This window comes from Vipera berus (assembly GCF_964194415.1).
Source record: "Vipera berus genome assembly, chromosome: 1".
Lineage (NCBI taxonomy): Eukaryota > Metazoa > Chordata > Lepidosauria > Squamata > Viperidae > Vipera > Vipera berus.
Window position 1 is genome coordinate 186,793,681 of NC_138202.1, and position 22,736 is coordinate 186,816,416.

The following is a 22,736-nucleotide window of genomic DNA, read 5'->3' on the forward strand; positions in this document are numbered from 1 at the left end:
GACGCCAGCAACGTGGCAGTCGCAGCGGTGTTATCGCAAAAGAATAAAAGTGGGGTCCTGCAACCTTGTGCTTACACCTCTAAGAAATTTACTGAAAGCGAGAGAAGATGGACAGTCTGGGAGAAGGAGGCCTTCGCTATTAGGTGGGTGCTATTAAACTGACGGCACTACTTAGAAGGGAGCAAGGTGCCTTTTGAAGTATGGACAGATCACAAAAATTTAGAGGCACTAAAAACTCCCTGCAAATTGTCCCCCAAACAAGTACAATGGGCACAGTATTTCAGCCATTTTAACTTTACTCTAAAGTACATACCAGGAAGAAAAAACCTCCTAGCTGATGAGCTGTCCCGATTGCTCCAGTACAAAAGCGAACAAGAAGTTCACGAGGCAATTATCCCCGGGCCACAAACTGCAGCTCAACTCACACCTCACAGGACCCCTAATCCTGATGACCCCGGGGTAAAGAAAATAAAGCAAGAATTCCTCAGTGATCAATGGTTTAAAGACAATCAGACATCCCTAACATACAGGGTTGGTCTGGCTTACAAGAGGGGAAAATTGTACTTGCCTGAAGCTCTTTGTCTTAATGGCCTCAAACACAGCCATGATGTCAAACAGGCTGGACATTTTGGATATCTAAAAACTCTACCTGACAGTAGAGGAAATACTGTCAATTGGACTGTGATAGACCTGTTTTCACTTTATCGCCTGCAAAGGACTTCCATCGGCTCAACGCCTGACTTAAGTTGTTCCTAAAACTTCTATCGACTACATGGCTCCCCTAAGCGAATAATTTCGGACAGAGGGAAGCAGTTCACAGCGAAATTCTGGAGAAACTTTCTTAAATTAATTGGATCATCTCAAGGCCTATCAACTGCTTTTCACCCGGCTACCAATGTAGCTGCAGGATCCGCCAACAAAATGGTGGAACAATACCTTAGATGCTACGTCTCTTACCAACAAACAAATTGAACCGACCTCCTCCCTTTCACAGAGGTGGCTTACAATAATTCAGTACATAGCAGAACCGGCTACACTCCTTTCCGTGTAGCCACAGGGAAAGAATTCAACCCCATACAAAATACCCTCAGTTACCCTCCATTTCCCAGACGCTTGATCATTGGGTGAGGGGTTGGGAAGAAGTTTGGAAAAATACAAAGGTGGCCTTAAAAAAGACTTGAGACCTACAAAAAGCAAGCTGACAAAAATAGAGCTCCCCCAAAAATATTCCAAGTTGGGGAAAAGGTCTGTTTGTCAACCAAATACTTACACCTTAAATTACCCAATAAGAAATTGGGACCAAAATTCTTGGGGCCTTTCCCCATTGTGAAAATTATCAACCCGGTCACAGTAAAATTGAAACTACCCAGACTTTTGGCGAAAATTCACCCGGTGTTCCATTGTACCTTGCTGAAACCTTTTTGAGCCTCCACTTTAAGACCTCCCCGTAAGAAAGGACCTCGACCCCTTTTAGTAGCAGGTGAGACCCATTGTGAAATGAAACATATTCTTGCCTCTAGAATCTTTAAGGGAAAATTGTAGTACCTAGTACAGCGGAAAGGATACCGATTTTCTAAAGCCATTTGGTTGAAATCTAGTGATGTTAAAGCTGACAGACTTCTCAAAAGGTTTTATTAGAAACAGCACAACAAACCAAAAACCAGTTCCTAACTTGTGTTTTGTTTACATTACAGGATCTGTCCTTTTTGTAAGGGGGGCTGGATGTCAATGATGCTAACAGAATGTTCTTGTTTGACAAGAGATGAAGAAGCAGCTATTTCTTATGTTAAACTTGTGTATTGCTTTAAGAGATAAGGTTAAGGCTGGGAGGAGGGAGGGGGAGGATTGTACCTTAATGCCATGAAATTAAAGGTAAGAACCTGGCAGGTTTTCTAATGGAAGGAAAACTGATTCTTTAATTTAATTGTAGAATATGATTAATATATTGTGCAAGGGGGCGGAGATTTCAGATTCCAGCTTCCTCCGAGCAAGCATTTTCTGGTGTATTAGGCTAAATAAAGGACTTTTAAGGTAAACAATGCCTCAGAGTCACTTGAAAAGCTCATACGTCGGAAACTTGACACCTATCTTAACTTGTGTTTCTAATCTGTTTTTATGGCACTGTTTTTGATAGGTTGGTCTGGTTTTTTCCCTTTGTGTAAAGACAGATGCAAAAAATGAATTAAATAGTTCTGCTTTCTCCCTGTTGCTTGTCACCTTCTTGCCACTTTACCCCAATAGTGGACCAATCATTTCCTTAACTTTTTCTTCTTTTTTACATGTTGAACAAAGCTTTTTTTGTTATTTTTGGCTTTGGTCGCAAGCCTTAGTTCATTTTGAGCCTTAGCTTTCCTCACTTCATCTTTGCAGGCACAGGCTATTTGCTGATATTCTGCCTCAGTTATGTGCCTCTCTTTCCACTTTTTATAGCTGTCCTTTTTATCTTTCAATTTATCAGAGTTCTTTATGCAGCCATGCTGGTTTCTTTTGAGAGCTGTTATTTTTTTTTCTTTGTTCGTATTTTGCTAGACTGGGCTTTTATTATCTCACTTTTCAAAATTTCCCAGACTAATTGAGTTTTTTCCCCCCTAAGATTCTCAGCCATGGAATCCTTCCCAAGCCTTCTCTAAGTTTATTGAAATTAGCTCTTTAAAGTCCAAGACTCTAGTTTGACTGTGTTCTGTTGCTTGTGCTTCCAGAATGTTGAATGTTGAATTCCAATATTACTCTATAACATTCTTGTTACTTTATTATTAATGAAATATGTGGTTGTTTTCTTGCGGTAAAATGATAGTTAATCTGTAACTACTATAGGAGAGGATAATAAAGTAAGTATACTTTATTTAAGTATTAATAACAGTCTCCCATCCAACATATTGTTGAATTAACTTTAATGTAGCACTAATTACTAACAGCCAGTTTTCTGTACTATTTAAAGGCACCAGGTCAGATACCAGGACACTGTTGAGTTCTGCCTAGCTGAATGACTTTGGGCCAGTCACTCACTCTTATCAAATGCTGCCAAGAAAATTAAATGGATTTGTCCAGGCAGACTCCCAAAATCAAGCACATGTATGTGTGTATGTGCACACATGTGCACACACTCATACACATACATAATCATTGTAAAAAATAGTGCATCTACTACTTGATAGCGATTCTATTCACTGAAAAGAATTAAACATGTGAACCATGAAGAATACCTATGTTGTTCTTTATAATATTGTTACCATTTGCTGACCTTTAAGACAAAACATTATTGATGCATTTGTCCATCAGTTTTGTAAGATGAATCTCCTTTATTTTACAATCTAATGGAAAATACTTAAGAATATTTGCTTAAATTGTTTTAGTTTAATGCGTTAGGATGATTTCTTTTCTCCTTTACTTCCCAGCACAGTAAAATCTCAAGATAACATTATTATAATTAGTTCTCATCTTACAACCTCAATTGAGCCTAGAATTTTGGTTGTAAGTCATGGTCATTAAGTGAGACACTCATGGGGCTGCCTTACTGAATGATCACAATCATTGCAGTTAATCAACTGCACATGGTGCTTTGAGGGTGGGAGAGAGGTCTTGGGAAGCCCAGTGTCCACTGGCATGCAGAAGCCATTGGCCAGCTAGGCCCAGCAGTGCACAGGCCTTCTCCCTTATCATCCCACCCCCACCCCATTCCTGGCCAGCCTTGAAAAAGATTGCCTCTGTAGCCTTAAGAAAATTGCCTAGCTCTCTAACTGAGCCTTGCATCAAATGGGTGTGCTTGTCAGCAGCTGCAAGGGAAAGAAAAGGTATGTGGACCTGGATATGTTGGGGCAAAGAAGGCGGGTTGGGAGAGTAGGCTTCTTGGGAGTGGTGAGGGGAAGGCAGGAGAGCCTAGCCAGCTGAGACCCTTTTGGAGGGGGAGGAAGGAAGTCTTCTTGGAGTTGGAGGGGAGCAGAAAGATTGCACACAGCTGGCCTATCTGGTTGAGGCCTTCCAGGAGTGGCAGGGAAGATGGACAGCCTTCCTGGGAGTAACAGAAGGCAGCAGTCTGTGCACTGCTGGGCATAGCCAGACAAGGTGTCCTAGAATGTAGAAGGTTTCCAAATGCCAGAGGCCCACTTGTTTACAGCCTCCTGGTCCACAGAGGGGAGTTAGAGTAGCATTCCTGCAGTCATAAGGTGTGATGCCCCACTCACTCAAACCCACAAAAGTGTGGTTTTGGAGAATTTATTACTGTTCCCCACCAATTCCCTTTACCTAGCCTCATAACTATCCCAATTAAATCCAGCAGGCCAAGGTTAGTCCACCAAGGAACAGCCAATAGTCCATAAAACAAATGGAAACTTGATCCAACAAATGTCCACCAACCAAACTTAATTTCACCAGGCTGAACTGAAATACATCCACAAGAACTTACTAGGCAAGAGAAGTTCAGAGTCTCCAAGGCACAAAGTCAAGCTAGAAGCACAAGGAACACATACCCATAAACCAAACATGTTGTTCCCAGCAATGTTTCCCTCTGCCTGCCATGATAAATAGCTTTCCAGTGTAGCCCATCAAGATGGGTGGGGTCTTCTTCTAAGTAAACTGGCAGCTCTCCACTGCTCCTGTCTCTGCTCTGCGTGCTCTCAGATCTACCATGGAAGGTAGGTCCTCCTTCTCATCTTCACTGACCATTTACCCCTGCAAGTGGTCCTCAGCTGAAGCCTCCTGTAAATCTCTTTTGGCTGGCTGCTCAGGGACATTAAGAAACCCAGTCCCTGATGTGCCAGGAATGAATTCATCCTTGAGCCGGCCTCCAAGGAAGAGGTAGAGGAGTTGTCTATCACACTATCCCCCCCGGCATGGCCCATCCTCCTGGAGCCCCCCAGGCCAGGTTTCCGTGAATACCGATGGTGGAATGAACAAACTAGATGAGGGGCATGCACAGCATTGGCATCTTTCCATGACATGTCCTCAGGACCATAGCCCCTCCAGTCCACTAAATATTGCAGATGTCCTGGAGAATACGGGAATGTACAATGTGTGCCACTACATATTCCGGCTACCCCTGCACTAACCAGCTCTGGCAGAGACTTTGATGATCAGTGAGGGCTTGCAGGTTCAGCAGGCACAAGCAAGGACTAGTGGAATGCCAGGTGGATGCACATTTGGGCAGGCAGGGCCAAACAGTATGCCACTGGATTGATGACTGCTTCCACTGGGAAGGAGCCCAGGAAGCAGTGGCCAAGTTTGAGGGACAGTATTATTGTGGGTAGGTGCCATGTGGAGAGCCAGACGTGGTCACCAACCACCAAGGGAGGCACATCTCTATGGTGTTTATCTGCAGACTTTTTTATAGCCCTCCTTGGCTTGCTCCAATTCTTCCCGCAACACTTGGTGCACAGCAGTGAGTTCTTGCAGGAAGTTTGCAGCCACAGGCACCAGTGAATCCACCATGGTCATTGGGAACAAATGTAGATGAAACCTGTAGGTCACCAAGAACAGAGACATGCACATCAAAGCATGCTGGGCATTGTTGTACACGAATTCTGCCAGCGCCAGCAGATCCATCCAATTGTCCTGATGAAAATTCACATAGTAACATACTGTTCCAGCACAGCATTCATCCATTCCATGCCTCCGTTTTGACTCCGCATGATGAGAGGACAAGAGACACACCTGCACCTGGAAAAGTGCCAAGAGTACCCACCAAAAGTGGGCTGTGAACTGGATACCTTGTTCTGACACCACATTCTCAGGTAATGCATGCAGCCGGAAAATGACACACAACAGCTGCACCATCTGCCATGCCATAGGCAACCCCATGCATGACACGAAATGGGCCATCTTAGCATGTCCACCAGCAACTGTCGTGGTTCCCTGCGATTTCAGAAGATCAGTAATAAAGTCCATGGATACCCTTCCCCAAGATTCCACCTAATGAGCCCAATGAAGTAAGCATAGCTGGAACATTCCAATCCCTAATGCAAAACTTTATTGAGCACACCATATTGGCACTGATGAATAGAAAACCTACTCTGGTTCAATTGACAAACAAGAAAAATGTTAAGGAAATGATTGGTCCATTAGTGGGAGAAAATGGCAAGACAAGCAACAGGAAGAAAGCAGAACTACTTAACTTGTTTTTTGCATCTGTCCTTACACAAAGAGAAAAAACAATCCAACCTATCAAAAGCAGTATCATAAAAAACAGAAACACAAGTTAAAATAGGCAATAAAATGGTAAGAGGGCACCTATCCAGCCTAGACGAGTTCAAATCACCAGGACCACATGGATTACACCCCAAGGTTTTCAAGGAACTGGGAGATGTGATCTCACAACCACTAAACTATATTTTTCAAAGATCCTGGACCACTGGGAAACTACTGGAAAAGAGCTGATATAGTTCACATCTTCAAAAAAGGGGAAAAAAGGATCCAGGAAACTACAGACCTATCAGCCAGACCTCAATACCTGGGAAGATTCTGGAAAAGATAAGTACTGAATCAGCGAACACCTAGAGGCAAACAACATCATAACCAAAAGGCAACATGGGTTTGTCAAAAACAGATCATGCCAGACAAATCTTATTGCATTCTTTGACCAGGTGACAAAATTAGTGCATCAGAGGAACGCTGTGGACATATAATTTACTTGGACTTAAATAAGACATTGGCTAAAGTAGACCACAACCTACCACTTGATAAATAGAAAAATGTGGGTCACACAGCATCAGCACCAGATGGATTTGTAACTGACTGACCAGCCATACTCAGTGTGTGGTCCTCAGTGGAACTGCAACTACATGGAGGGAAGTGTGTGTGTGGGGGTGCCCCAGGGCTTTGTTTTGGGCCCAGTGCTCTTCAACATTTTCATCAATGATTTGGATGAGGGGATAGATGGGAATTCATCAAATTTGCTGATGACACTAAGCTGGCAAGAATAGCCAACACTCCAGAAGATAGGCTTAAGATACAGAAGGATCTTGACAGACTTGAACATTGGGTGCTATCTAATAAAATGAAATTCGGTGGTGAAAAAGTAAGGTTCTACATTTAGTGAAGAAAAACCAAAATGCACAGGTACAATATAGGTGGTGACTTACTCAATAGTGGTGATTGTGAGAGGAATCTCAGTCTCCTAGTGGACAATCACTTAAATATTTATTTTATTTATTATTATTTTATTTGAGCCAGCAGTGTGCTTCAGCTACCAAAAAAGCCAACACAGTGGTAGGTTGCATTAATAGAGGTATCACATGAAGTGTTAATACCACTTTATAATGCCTTGGTAAGGCCACACTTGGAATATTGCATCCAGTTTTGGTCACCACAATGTAAAAAAGATGTTGAGACTCTAGAAAGAGTACAGAGAAGAACAACAAAGATGATTAGGGTTCTGGAGGCTAAAACATAAAGAACAGCTGCTGGGATTGGGTATGTCTAATTTAATGAAGAGAAGGACTAGTGACATGATAGTAGTGTTCCAATATCTCACGGGTTGCCACAAAGAAGATGGAGTCAAGCTGTTCTTCAAAGCACCTGAAGGCAGGACAAGAAGCAACGGATGGAAACTAATCAAAGAGTGAAGCAACCTAGAACTAAGGAGAAATTTCCTCACAGTTAGAACAATTAATCAGTGGAGACTTTCGGTTTTGCATTACAGCGAGATGGGACATAGGAAGGAAGAGCTCTGCCTTCCATGCCTGATTTCGCCATGCTGGGGCCCTGAAAAGGGCCTAAGGTTGCCCCAAAGAGACGATGAAGAAGGAGGAGTGCCTTGTTGATTATGGAGAGATGGCAGTCTCTCCATTCAATCCAAGGAAAGCTCTCTAAACTGGCAGGGGAAAGACTGGTCACACCTCTCCAGCCAGCCATTAGCTGCTGACAACCGAAGAACACAAGTTTCAATTAGCACATCTTAAACAGCATGTTGGACTAGGTGAGAATATTGATCCTTTCTTTATCTTTTATAACTGAATTTTCTGGGAAAGTTTCCCAAGAAGCTAAAAACCTCCAGATATGAACAGAAGCAACGTTTTAAATTTTTTATGGGGGACAGAAATACACAATATTGAAGTGAAAGTAATACAAAGCTACAGTTTTGATAAATCTGAGAACTGAGATAATTGTTAATATTTTCTCCTTGGGAAAAAAATTATTGAGGTGAAATATAAGAAATCAACTCTTTGTTTTAAGAGTGGAAAATGGACTTTGAATGACATCTAGTGGTAGATTTGAGTACAGCAGTATAACTAGCTCCTTGGCTGCTTGGTGACTTTCACCTTAAGGAAGAACAGCTGCCAATAAAGGAAAATATTTTGGCATATTTATCATCCTGACCTTCTTGGACTATAAATACCTACTAAGCTTGGACTTTTAATCTCAAGAGCTAGTGGGAGAGAAAGAAAAATTTGACTTTTGAATACGTCTGGCTGCTGGGAGGTTGAACATTCTGATCACTTGTAACATTGTGGATTACAACCTTGCCTAACTGGTAATTTTCAGGATACTTGAGACAAAGGATTACTATAAAATATTGCTATTAGGACTGCATTATAAAGGCTATATATAAAGGCCAGAAAACTAGAGGAAATTTTGTTCCACTCTTACTCAGACTGGTGATGCTAGAGGATTTCTAAGAATGATGCCTTAAGAAAAAAGAAATAACTTTCAGAAGGAAATATTCTCTATGCTATAGCAAATTCATCAAACAATTGTTGCACACAAAGAGGACATAAAAAGAAACCATAATGAGACTAAAAATAACCTAGATGATAGAAAGGAACAAATCTCCAAATTGAAGCTACAATTAGAAAGTTCCCAGACAATGACTACAAAATATGAACAAATAAACCAGAAATCAGAGGGTGAAGCAGAAGAAATGTACCTAGAGATGGAGGAGTTCAGAGAAGGGAAATATGGACTGCCATACACAAATAAAATACTCCAAGACCTACCTATAACAATGAAAATACAAAAGACCCTTTACTCCTTTCTCCAAAATACACCTGATGACAAGGAAGAAGATTCTAGAAAATGGAACATAGAGTGGGCAGGGGAAATGTTTAGGGAATATGGATGGGTGGCGTTCCTCCCCAAAAATACCATATCTAAATTGTCTTTCTCATGCCAAGCAGCTTTCACAAAAATAGAAAGAAAAATCTTGGGCATTGCCTTGGCCTGGAAAGCTGCTTGGCAAAGAAAGAAAGTGAGTTAGACTTAAAAAAACAGGATTTGATCTATCAGAGGGGACACTATCTGTTTAATATACCTGTTTGAATATGATTAAAAGAATGGATGACCTTAGATATAACCAGATTTTTATAATGGAAGATATGATTTAGAATTTTTTAATATATATTTTATTGATTTTTTTAAACTAACAACCTGGTGCTTAGTAAACAGCATGTTGTCTGGGTTCACATTTCACAACAATAACAGTCAATTTCTATCAAATCGTACTCTACATAACAGCGTTCCTTGATTTTCTCTTCCTATATTGTTCTCTTTTGCAAACAGTATAATACAGTTCTTAGTATTTTAATAATAAAGAGATTAAATATAAACATTTTTCTAACATTTATCCAATTGGTAATAGCATCAATACAGAACTTCTTTTCTAGTTAGTCCTCTTGGTTGTGTTATATGTCCTGTTTTCAACATTCTCATTTAGACTTTTCCCCCACAAAATTGAAATCATTTTTATCTGTTAAGATTTTCTCAAAGTTGATTTGAGAATATTATTCAGAATAAGAAGGAAGAAAAAGAGAAAGAAAAATATATCTCTCTCAAACTAAAATTCATTTATATCCCCCATTTTTTTCATTTTTAACTCTATTCCATTCAATATTTAACTAATTAAGTAATCTATGTTATATTTTAACCATATTCAAACAAATATTTAATCTTTAAAAATTGCTTCTAATAGGTCTAATCTTCTAATCCCTTGAATCTGATTTTAGTCTTTTTCTTTTGCCAAACGGCTTTTCTCATTCATCTATTCCACTTAGTTAAAAAGTCTTGCCATTTTCTTGTGGATGTAGTTAAGTATGGGAGAGACAAATTAGGTAAGATGTTGATTTGTTTTATCCTTTTTTGTCTGAGGTCATATATTTTCTGTAATCCATTTTGTCAGACTTTTCTTCTTCAGCTTTATTTTGTGATTCTGGGGTGTGGATTTTCTCTTCCAGTTCCAGTGCTTCAGTCATGTCTTGTGTGTTTTCCTCCATCTGTGTTAAATCACAATCTCTTCCATTGGTAGATTCTTTCATTTTCTGCAAATTATGTTGTGAGGTTAACGTAAAGATGTGTCCATTTATGTCATCAAAGTTGTTTTTAATTTCATTGTGGTTTAGAGCCATTGTTGTTTGGATTAGTTGCAACATAGCAAGCATTTACTCCTGGAAAATATCTGGTTTTTCTTGACAACTTTTTTTTTGCAAGCTCTTGAGATTCTATGATAGCTAGAATTCAAAAAAAAATTCTTTCTCTGAAAACAGCTTTAAAATCACAGTCAATAGGTGTTTATCATCCAGGAAGGTAAGTTATGTTTTTTCAGTTATAATCTTTGCTTATTGTGGCTGGCCCAGAATGTTTGGTTTTGGTATTGAGAAAATCATCTGACAAAGATGCATTCAATATTGATGAGAAATCAAAGTTTAATAAGAGCATGAAAAACAGGATATTGACTTATAAATTGATATTATTATTTCTATAATATTAGAAAAACATAATGGAGATGTCTATATTTAATTTTTTGTACTTCAATATTACCAAGAATTATAATTATCTAATGAGGGGAAAATGGTAAAAATATGGGGAAGAAAGGAAGATCAAGGAAAAAATACTGAATTGTGCAGTACTGAATTGATTTATATTGAAGAAGTTAATGTTAAATATGTGAACCCAGACAACATGTTAATTACTAAGCTCTAAAACTGTAATTTCAAAAAATTAATAAAACCTATAAAAAAGAACAATCAGTGGAACAACCTCCCTCCAGAAGTTGTGAATGCTCCAACACTGGAAATTTTTAAGAAGAAGCTGGATAACCATTTGTCTGAAATGGTATAGGATTTCCTGCCAGAACAGGTGGTTTGACTAGAAGACCTCAAAGGTCCCTTCCAACTCTATTATTATTGTTATTGGCACCAAATCAGTATATTAAAAGTATAGAAACTCCCTTTCCCCCTGACACTACAGGTCACATTAACCAATTCAGCTTCAAACAATTATTATGAGAGAGAACCTTCAGTTCTCAAAACAAAACTGTGGATGACCTTGGTTCTCAGGTTTAGCAGCTTCCCACCTGAAAATGCACATTCCATTCTTCTCTGCCCCCTGTGTCTGTAGGCAAGCCAAAAAACAGAAATGGCTGAAGCATCATGAGGTTTCTTTGAAGCTTGACACTCCAGTGTAGGCAATGACTGCAACAGACCCGGCAGGAATCCTGACACATTCTTGGCTTGCCAGCACTCCAGGCATGATAGGACATAGGTCTCCACATCGTGGTGAATCTGCGGCCACCAGAACATTTGGCCCACCAGGTGCAAAGTCTTGAACATGTCAAAATGCCCCACTGCAGGGTTATCATGACACTGGTGCAAGATTAGGTTTTGGGAGGGCCCCTCCGGCACATAAATCCTTCCCTGAAACTGAGCTTGACCAAGGGCCCAATGGGCTTTTGACTGAGTAACTCCACTTCTCTGACCATGGGCAAATGAGTCTTGATGCTGTGCCAGCCTGATCTGCTCCTTCAGATCAATGAGCTCTTGGGTCATCATGAAGTTTTCCACCAATCCGATGTGTCTGTCTCCACCACAAATGGCTGCAACAAGTCGGGACGGTGAAGAATGGGGTCCGTAGAAAACATCTTCAGAAAGTTGAAGGCATGCTGCTCAACTGACCCACACATGTGAACAGCACTCCTTTCTGCAGCAACCAAGTCATCGCAGCGAACCGGGGAATAAATGTCCAATAATAATTCGCAAACCCCAGGAGTCTCTGGAAGTCCTTCATTTGGAGTGGAGGCTGCCAAGACTGCAGGACCTTGATCTTTTTTGGGTCCATGGCAATGCCCTTAGGTGAAATTCAGTGGCCCAAAAAGTCAATGATGGCTTGTGCGAAATGGCACGTCTTGCACTTTGCAAAGAGATGGTTTTCTCGCAAGCACTGGAATACCATTCACACATGGAACCAGTGTTCTTTGGCCAACAACGAGTACACTAGGATGTCATCTAAGTAGATTACCACAAAGGTGTCCAAGAGATCCTGAAACATGTTGTGTATGAAATGCATGAACATGGCAGGGACATTGGTAAGTCCAAACGGCATTACTGTGTATTCAAAATCTCCATACCAGGTACAGAAACCAGCTTCTACTCATCCCCTTTGCAAATTCTCACCAAATTTTAAGCCATGCACAAGTCCAATTTCATGAAGATCCATGCCTGCCTAACCGCTCCATGAGTTCTGAAATTAGTGGGAGCAGGTATTGGTTCCTCATGGTAATTTAATCCCATTTATATCCCGCCCTTCTCCGAAGAGCCGTTGAGCTTACAGTAATTACAACAATGTCTCAATTCCCCTGACTTTTTCTTTACCAAAGGAGCAGATCTGCCAAGGGGCTGTCGATGGATGGATGAAGCCCTTCTACAAGTTCTCAATAAAGTCTTTAAGGGCTTCAAGCTCAGGCTTGGACAAGGAATAAAACTGAACCACTGGAAGCTTGGCATTTGTAACCAGGTTGATGGGACAATCGTAGGGCTGATGTGGTGGGAGCTGCTAGGCCTCTTTCTCCCCCAAATGCCGGCAAAATCTGTGATTTTCAAAGGAAGGTCCAAAGACAAAGCGGGTGATTTCTCTGCCGCACATATGTGAAGCCAATGAAAACAACATTTAGGATTATTCAGCTAAATGACCCCAGCCAACCACACGATCTGTGGGTAGTGTGCTTGAAGCCATTCAAGTCCCAGCAGTATTGGAAAATGCGGAGCAGCTGCCACGTAGAACTCCAACCGCTCCACATGGTTTCCCATCCGTATTTGCAGAGGCTTGGTAGACGTGGTTACAGGACCCACCTGAAGTGGATGGCTGTCAATGGTTTCCACCAAAATAAGTGGGGCTACCTTATACTGTGGCACTGTCCACTTTGTGGCAAAAGTGGTACCCATGAAGTTCATGGTCACCACCAAGGACACCATGGCATGCATGAGAATTTCCTCACTCCAGTCAGAGTCAACATCATGGCCATCACCTTGGCGGCTAAGTGACTGGGGCCTCCACAGAGTCTACTTTGTGCCTCCGATCTGGGGCCCTCCCACTTGCATGGGTTCCTTGGGGATTGAGGCTCCTTGCAAAACCCTGGGGGTATTGCAGTGACCACCCCTCGTAGCCACACCTTCGCTGCTGGAGGTGACCATCTATGCATAAGCACACGTACATTAAGGCTTGCACAGTGCTAGGACAGTCTGTCCGGGCCAGCTCATCCAAAATCTCAGAGGACAAGCCCTCCTGGAATTGGTTCATTAGGGCTTCCTCACAATCCTGACTGATAAGCCAGAAGTCAGAGATGTATTTGCTTACTGGGTGACGCCCCTGCTTCAACTACCGCAGCTGTCAATTAGCTGTTTGCACTTTGACAAGGTCTTCTAACATGGCCTTCCATTTGGAGGCAAAAACCAGCATAGTCATCCAACAACTGACTGGGCTGCATGAGGAGCCGGGTGACCCACCAGCCTGTTGGTTCCGTCAAGAGACTGATAATAAACCTCACCTGCTCAGTTTGAAAGTCATCCAGTCTCAGGCTCATGAATAGCTGACATTGTCCCAAAAAACCTGGGAATTTGGCACAGTTCCCATCAAACTTAACTGGGATAGCAACTGGGCACTTATCGGCGGGCTCATGAACATTCAGTTGCCTGCAATTGCACCAACTATTTGGAAAGAGTTACTTGCTGGATCTGCTGAGCATTGTCATCTTGGAATTGCTCAACAATGTCCAACAAACAGGGCTTTCCTTCTGGGGAAAATGGGCTGGGAACAAACTGTGATGCCCCGTTTACTCTCATACGGACAAAAGTGTGGTTTTGAAGGGTTTATTATTGTTCCGCAGCAATTCCCTTCACCCAGCCTCAGAATTGTCCCAAATAAATCCAGCCACAAGCAGGCCAAGGTTAATTCACCAAGCAACAGCCAATAGTCTATAAAACAAATGGAAAGATGCTCCAACAAATGTCCACCAACCAAACTTAATTTCACCAGGCTGAACTGAAATACATCCACAAGAGCTCACTGACTAGGCAAGAGAAGTTCAGAGTCTCCAAGGCACAAAGTCAAGCTGGAAGCACAAGGATCACACAGCCATAAACCAAACATGTTCCCAGCAATGCCTCCCTCTGCCTGCCATGATAAATAGCTTTCCGGTGTAGCCCATCAAGATGGGCAGGGTCTTCTCCTGAGTAATCTGGCAGATCTCCGCTTCTCCTGTCTCTGCTCTGCATGGTCTTGGATCTACCACGGAAGGTAGCTCCTCTTCCTCATCTTCACTGACCATTTGTCCCTGCAAGCTGTCCTCAGATGAAACCTCCTGTAAATCTCTTAGCTGGCCATTCAGGGTCATTAATAAACCCAGTCCCTGATGTGCCAGGAATGAGCTCATCCTCCCTTGAGCTGGCCTCTGAGGAAGAGTCAGTAGAACTGTCCAAGGGAGACAGCGCATCAGGTTGGATGCACTGCCAAGCGCCTGAAATTTGGTCACATGACTACAGGGGCACTGCAACAATCAGAACTTCAGACAGAAGCCATGAGTCCCTTCAGTGCCACTGTAATTTTAACAGTCCTCAAACAAATGGTATATATGCTGTGAGCTCATTTTCTTACAGTTTTCTTTGAATTAAATGTAATTATATACAGCAGCAGTCCCCAATCTTTGTGGCTGGATGGCCCAGCTTGGGTGAGGAGAAGGGAACCAGGGGAGTGTTAGGCTGTGATGCACCAATGCAAACAGCTCCACTCACATAAGAGAAGAGAAACCTTTGGGGACACACTCTTGTGCTCCTTCAGACTCACTGAGATTTCCCGACAATCCAAAAGTGGATTGGGTGTCCTACACAGATAGCCTTGATGAATAATAAAGCTGAGCAGGGCATGTTTGTCCCACTCAGCCTCTGCTCTCTTGAGAGCAAGTGGCTTGGCAGCCCAGCTTGGGGTGGGGGTGGGGAACCAGGCCACATGAATGGTGAGCTGATGCGTGCATGCACAACCCCACTCACACAAGAGAAAAGAAACCTTTGGAGCACTGCTCATGCAAATGGAGCTCCACACGCACACCGGCCCACCTCTTGCGCAGCCCTATTTTGAATAGGCCTCAGTCCAGTAGTGGGCGGTGGCCCAGGGGTTGGGGAATCCCTGATATACAGTATTCAGAACAGATTTACATTAATTTTACAATGTATAGGGTTTATTTATTTATTTTTTTCAGAATCACAGATGGTGTTGTGGAACCTTTAAAAATAGATCTTACTGACTTGGATCAATTGATCAAAGATGAAGAAGACAAGATTTATACTAAGAGAGCTAATGTTTTAAGAAACAATGAAAAAATTCAGAAGCTGGTTCATATTATTAACTCAAGAAGGTGAATAGTCGAAGACTGGAACTACTACACTGTTTACAAATAAAATTACAATACAATAGCTTATACAATTTCAAGTTAATTTATTTGAACAATTGTGAATGGTTTTCTTGGAAAATACTGGTTGTAGTTTTTAAAAAATGCAAAATATTCACTGTATTTAATGTATTGTTTGGTTTTGCTTCTTTAATATTAGTACTCCTAATTTGTGGCAGTTGTAATTATCTTAGAATCCTTGGGTAAATCTCATAGGAAAATTTGTATTGGAATTCTTGCAGGTCAGTGAAAAATACTGTATACCTTTGTTTACTTTTGTGATATTGTAAGGCAGAAGTCCCCAACCTTTTGGGTGCCAGGGACCGGTGCCATGGAGAAAGGTTTTTCAACAGACCAGAGTTTTGTGTACTGCCTGCATCCCGTGAATGGGGCTTTGCTTGTTCGTGTGGACCAGTTGCTGGTATGCTGCGGACTGGGAGTTGGGGACCCATGTTGTAAGGAACAAAAAATAAGAATTTGACCCCTAAGAAAATTTGTAATGAAATTCTTACAGATCAGGATAAAAATGCAGTTTACTTTTGTTTATTTAAGACATTCTGTAACAGAGAAAATAAGATTTGATCTGAACATATTGGTTACATTTATACGGTAATATACATTTGCAATGTGCATATATACCCTACTTCTCTCTCTCTCTCTCTCTCTCTCTCTCCCTCTCCCCCTTTCCCTCTCCCCCCTCTCTCTCATATGCTGAGATTACATCATTCTGAAAGAATTAGGGTATGGAAGTTGGATACATTTATGCTTGGGATAAATTATTGCTGTTCCTATATAGTTTTAAAATGCCTTTGCTTTGAGATTCACAAATATTGGAAGACTTGCTAGCCAACCAAATTATTTGGTTTTTGGACCCTGACTTGTTCTAATGCTATTTGGGGAGGAATGTGTGTGAACAAATCTTTTTTAAAAAAGTACAGCACCTCAGTCTAGCATGATAATAAACTTTGTCCTGAGAATTGTTTTTCAACTCAAAAGTGTGGATTTCCCTTTCCATAACTCAGTTTCACACTTGAAAGATCCTTGAGACCAACTATCTTGAAGCTAGTTTGACTTCTGTCTGTCTGTCTTCTGTCTGATGAATTGATGAATATAAATATCTGAACTTTTTTTGAAACTATACCATTTGTTAATGAAATGATTTAAGAAAATTCACTTTTCTATTTGGAAATCTATCATTTCTTTGCTAGTGAAGTAATATTTCTCATGAGCTAGGTCTACTTTACTAGATGTGGAGCAGAAAAGTAATTTAATATGTGCATATTGAAGGAGAGAGTTGATTAATAAATATAAAAGACAGTCTTAATGGTTTGGGAAAATATGCTTATTGCCATATTTAAATTGCTACAATACATTGTACTATATTTTATCCATATGATTCTCTAAATTTTTATTGGAAATGTATTTTATATAACTGAAATAATCATTACTGCAAAAGTAGTTTCTTGAATTAAACATTTATTTCTTTGAGTGTAATGTCTATTTTATGTTATATTAATTGAATTGTCCTTAATTAAGATGCATTCCAAATTTCCAACTATATTTGTTTGAGCATATATTTCAGGTTAAATATTATCAAAATAGAATACATGTTCATTTCCCTTAAACTATAAATGTGTAGTTTAGAAAAGGGATAGTAAAAAAATTGAATCAAATATATTATCATAGATGTTTTTATGCTAAATTCTTTATGAACTACATATAAACTGAAGCTTAATATAATATCTGACATTTCCTTTTATATTCTGCATAGATCCCTTTGTAGGATTATATATTGCATTGTTAGAAGAGTCCAATTTTATCTGTCAGTAAAAATGTGCAACATAAAATATAATTTGTATTTTAATTTTGTTTCTATAAAATCATTAAATTGTCTATTTTTGTATGAACAGTTTGTATAGTTATTTTGGGGGAAAATGCTTTATATAAACAACTAATATTAAAACTTATTGTATCTTTGCATCTACTGTAAATCTGAATTTGGGAGGAATCAAACTACTGTCATTTCTATTTCAGTAGAGCAAATATATAAATAATGGCCAAAATACAGAGTAAAAGAAATTTGTGTATACTTGTGTCTGTGTAACTATGTTACAATTTACATATCAATCCTTTTACCACGCTTATCACATTCGAATTCATGTTACAGTGAGGGGGAAAAGTATTTGATCCCCTGCTGATTTTGTACATTTGCCCACTATAATTTTAATGGTAGGTTTCTTTTAACAGTGAGAGACAGAATAACAACAAAAAAATCTAGAAAAATGCATTTCACAAAAGTTATAAATTGATTTGCATTTTAATGAATGAAATAAATATTTGATCCCTTCGCAAAACATGACTTAGTACTTGGTGGCAAAATCCTTGTAGGCAATCACAGAGGTCAGACATTTCTTGTACTTGGCCACCAGGTTTGCACACATCTGAGGAGGGATTTTGTCCCACACCCCTTTGCAGATCCTCTATAAGTCATTAAGATTTCAAGGCTGACATTTGGCAGCTCAAACCTTCAGCTCCCTTCACAGTTTTTCCATGGGATTAAGGTCTAGAGCAGGGGTAGATAACCTTGGCTCTTTTAGGACTCATGGACTTCAACTCCCAGAATTCCTGAGCCAGACATGCTGGTGCAGGAATTCTGGGAGTTGAAGTCCATGAGTCCTAAAAGAGCCAAGGTTGCCTACCCCGGGTCTAGAGACTGGCTAGGCCATTCCAGGACCTTAATGTGCTTCTTCTTGAGCCACTCCTTTGTTGCCTTGGCTGTGTGTTTTGGGTCATTGTCATGTAGGAATACTCATCCACGACTCATTTTCAATGCCCTGGCTGAGGGAAGGTAGTTCTCACCCAAGATTTGAGAGTACTGTACATACCCTCATCCATCGTTGCTTTGATGCAGTGAAGCTGTCATGTCCCCTTAGCAGAAAAATGCCCCCAAAGCATAATGTTTCCTCCTCCATGTTTGATGGTGTGGATGGTGTTCTTGGGGTCACAGAAAGCATTTCTCCTCCTAACATGGTGAGTTGAGTTGATGCCAAAGAGCTCGATTTTGGTCTCATCTGACCACAACACTTTCACCCAGTTCTCTGAATCATTTAGATCTTCACTGGCAAACATCAGATGGGCCTGTACATGTGCTTTATTGAGCGGGGGACCTTGTGGGCACTGCAGGATTTCAGTCCTTCATGGTGTAGTGTCTTACCAATTGTTTTCTTGGTGACTATGGTCCCAGCTGTCTTGAGAGATCATTGACAAGATCCTCCCATGTAGATCTGATTCCTCACCATTCTCATGATCATTGAAACTCCACAAGGTGAGAGCTTGCATGGAGCTCCAGACTGAGGGAAATTGACAGTTATTTTGTGTTTTTTCCATTTGTGAATAATTGCACCGACTGTTGTCACACCAACTACAAGACTATCACCAACAAGCTGCTTGGTGATAGTCTTGTAGCCCATTCCAGCCTTGTGTAGGTCTATAATCTTGTCCTGACATCCTTGGACAGCTCTTTGGCCTTGGCCATAGTGGAGAGTTTGGAATCTGATTGATTGATTGCTTCTGTACAGAGGTGACTTTTATACAGGTTACAAGCTGAGATCAGGAGCATTCCCTTTAAGAGAGTGCTCCTAATCTCAGCTTGTTACCTGAATAAAAGATACCTGGGAGCCAGAAATCTTGCTGATTGATAGGGGATCAAATACGTATTTCACTCATTAAAATGCAAGTCAATTTATAACTTTTTGAAAGTGTTTTTCTGGATTTCTTTGTTATCATTCTGTCTCTCACTGTTAAAATAAACCTACCATTAAAATTATAGACTGTTCATTTCTTTGTCAGTGGACAAATATACAAAATCAACAGGGGATCAAATACTTTTCCCACACTGTAATTCTCTTTGGATATTAAGAGCACTGATTAGCTCTTTCTCTGAGGATGTATTTCAAGGCATAACTTGCAATTCCTATGAGGCCCATTATAATGCATGCCAAATTCCCATTTGCCCACTGAGCTTTCTTTTTTAGAGAAATAGTAAATTTAAATATTTGACCTGTAATCATGTTCTTGCTGGTTCTCAGGGGTGTCAAACTCGCAACATCACATGACATGTCGCAATGTATCATGACATTTTTGCCATTGCCAGCAATGGGGTGGGCAAGGTTTCGCTGTGATGCATCCGGGCCGCGGGCCGGCAATTTGACATCCCTGCTCTAAGGAGATAGTCTAAGATGTGATGTTTAGTTGTCAAGAGGCCCATTATAGCAAAGGCTGAATTCCCATTCCACCAGCAAGCTTCACTTTTGAAGCAAACATTGAATTTGAAACATAGACACATATTAGCAATAGCATAGCAATAGCATTTAAACTTATATACCGCTTCACAGCCCTATCTAAGCAGTTTACAGAGTCAGCATATTGCCCCCAATGGCCTCAGAAGGATGGAAGAACTGAGTCAACCTTGAGCCGGTGAGAATCAAACTGCCGAACTGCAGGCAGCCAGCAGTCAGCAGAAGTAGCCTGCAGTACTACATCCTGACCACTGCAGCACCATGGCTCATTTTCTCCCTGGCCTGGAGAAGCAGGAAAACCACTTTTTTTCAGGATTCACTCTTTTTCTGATGAATTAGACCAAGGTATATTCTCTAATTGCTTGGAGGCCCATTATAACAAATGCCGAATTCCCATTCAGCCAAAAAGCTTCAATTTTGAGACAGAGTTGAATTTGAAAAAAAACATGTATTCATGTTCTCCTTGTACTGAAGATGCAGGAAAACCACTTGTTTTCAGGATCTCTTTGTTTGAGGAGTTAGTCCTAGGCATATCTTGTAATTGCTAGGAATCACATTACATCGAAATCCAAATTTCCATTCAGCCAAAAAGTTTCAGTTTTGAGACAGAGCTCGAATTTGAAAAACAGATGTATATATGTTCTCCCTGGACTGGAGAAGCAATAAAATCCCTTGTTTCCAGGATCTGCTCTTTGCCTGAGGAGTTAATCCAAAGCACTTCTTGTAATTGTGAGGATGCCTATTAAATAAATACTGAATTCCCATTTAGCCAGAAATCTTCAGTTTTGTGTTAGACCTTGAATTTGAAAAACAGACATGTATTCCCACAAGAAACAGGAAAACCACTAGTTTCCAGAATATGCTATTTGAGGAGTTGGTCCATGGAACTAGTAGGCCTATTATAGCAAATACTGAATTCCTATTCAGCCAGAACATCTTCAACACCTTCAATTTTGAGACAGACACTGAATTTAGAAACAGACCTGTACTCCTGTTCTACCTTTCATTCAACTTTCCCTAAAATGGGCTTCCTAGCAACTACAAATTATGCTTTGGACAATCTCCTAAGACAAAGAGTGATTCCTTTAAAAAAAAATCCTGCTTCTCCAGGCTAGTGAGAACATGATTATGTGTCTGTTTCAAAATTCGATGTCAGTCTGAAAATTGAAGCTGTCTGGGTGAATGGGAATTTGGTATTCTCTATAATGGGCCTCCTAGCAAATAGAAAATATTTCTTGGACTAACTCCTCCAGACAGAAGAAATCCTGAAAACATAGTTTTCCTGGTTCTGCAGGCCAAGGAAAACATCAATATGTTTCTGTTTTTCAAATTGGATGACTGTCTCAAAAGATAAGATTTCTGGCTGAATGGAAATTAAGCATTTGCTATAATAGGCCTCCTAGTAATTACAAGTTATGCTTTGGATTAACTCCTCAGACTAAGAGCAGATCTGGAAATCATGCTTTTCTGCTTCTCCAGGCCAGTGAATATGTGTCAGTTTTTGAAATTCAGTGTCTTGAATTTGAAGCTTTCTGGTTGAATGGGAATTTGGCATTCTGTCATGGTTCCAATAGATGAAACCAATTAAAAGAACTTCAAGGCAAGGATTTCTTCTTTAAAGAACATTTTATTTAGGAAACAAAGTATCAGCACTTACATAGGTGAATCCAAAACTAAAATCCCCTCCCTCAGGCTACAAAGTAACAAGTTGCAATTCCCACCCCAAATTGCTGTCATAAATCACATTCACCAATTATTTCAAAACGGGCTCTGGAACTCTTATCAGGACTGACCTTGATTCTCACACACAAGTATTGTTATGGCTAACTGAGAAACGTAACATCCCCCCTCCCCCTCCTTCATTTAAGATCTCTAAACTAAAACTGTGGCAATGAAGACAAAATGAAAAATGGCTTCAGTTCAATTTTTCACAGCGTTGACACATTCACTGTAATACGCCTCCTAGTAATTAGAAGAAATGACTTGGACTAACTCCTGAGACAGAGAGCATATCCTAGAAGCAAATGGTTTTCCTTCTCCAGCCCAGGGAAAACATGAATATGTGTCTGTTTTTCAAATTTGAGTTCTGTCTTAAGAGAGAAGCTGAATGGGAATTTGGCTCTCACTATCATGGACCTCCTAGTGTTATGACCCAGGTAGTCAAGGCAAGGCAGGCTAGAGAGTCCTTTATTGCTCTCAATAAATGTTCCACCAAACAGCCCTCCAATGACTGGTAAGGCTCCACACTATGCTACCCTGAAGGCAGTCATCCGCAATCCCCTAAACAATAGCCCCTATATTACAAAGGAAGTCCACAGAGTAGGAGCATGCTCATAGGGCAAAGTCCATTGTTCTAAGCCTAGTACACCTGGCTAAGTGAGTCTACAAGGCAAACTAGTCCACAATCTGAAGTTCAGGCAGAAGACATATGGCAGTCCTCAGGGCAAAGACAAGCAGTTCTAAAGGCAGAGCAAAGCAAAGGGCAAACAGCAGTCCACAAGACAAAGTCCAAGACACAAGGCAGAAGGTGTTCCTCATGGCTAGGCACAGCAAAAGGCAAAAAGCAGGCTTCAAGGCAGTGCAAGGCACAAGACACTAGTCAAAGCATGGGGAGTGTAAGCCAAAACAAATAATTGTTCATGGCAAAGACTAACTCCCCATGGCTTCTCCTTAAGTACTCCATTCCAGGTCTTTCTTATGAGGAGGGGTGGGATGAGATTTTCCTGAGTAGCATTGCAGCCCTTCTGAGTTTGCTCTCCATGCTTTTGGATCGAATGGGGAGGTAGCTGTTCCTCGCC

The 22,736-nt window shown here is 40.7% G+C and overlaps 1 protein-coding gene across 2 annotated transcripts in view; it reads left to right on the forward strand.

The window, feature by feature from the left end:
* TRAF3IP1 (TRAF3 interacting protein 1) overlaps positions 1-17,176 on the forward strand; it is a 153,601-nt gene extending 136,425 nt beyond the window's left edge. The window contains exon 16 of one of the 2 annotated variants that reach the window (XM_081338874.1): positions 15,452-17,176. In XM_081338874.1, the coding sequence (XP_081195000.1) occupies positions 15,452-15,611 (160 nt within the window). In that variant the 3' untranslated portion in view covers positions 15,612-17,176. The remainder of the gene's footprint in view (positions 1-15,451) is intronic. The other variant, XM_081338875.1, reaches the window with a different exon arrangement.
* Positions 17,177-22,736: the final 5,560 nt, after the last annotated feature.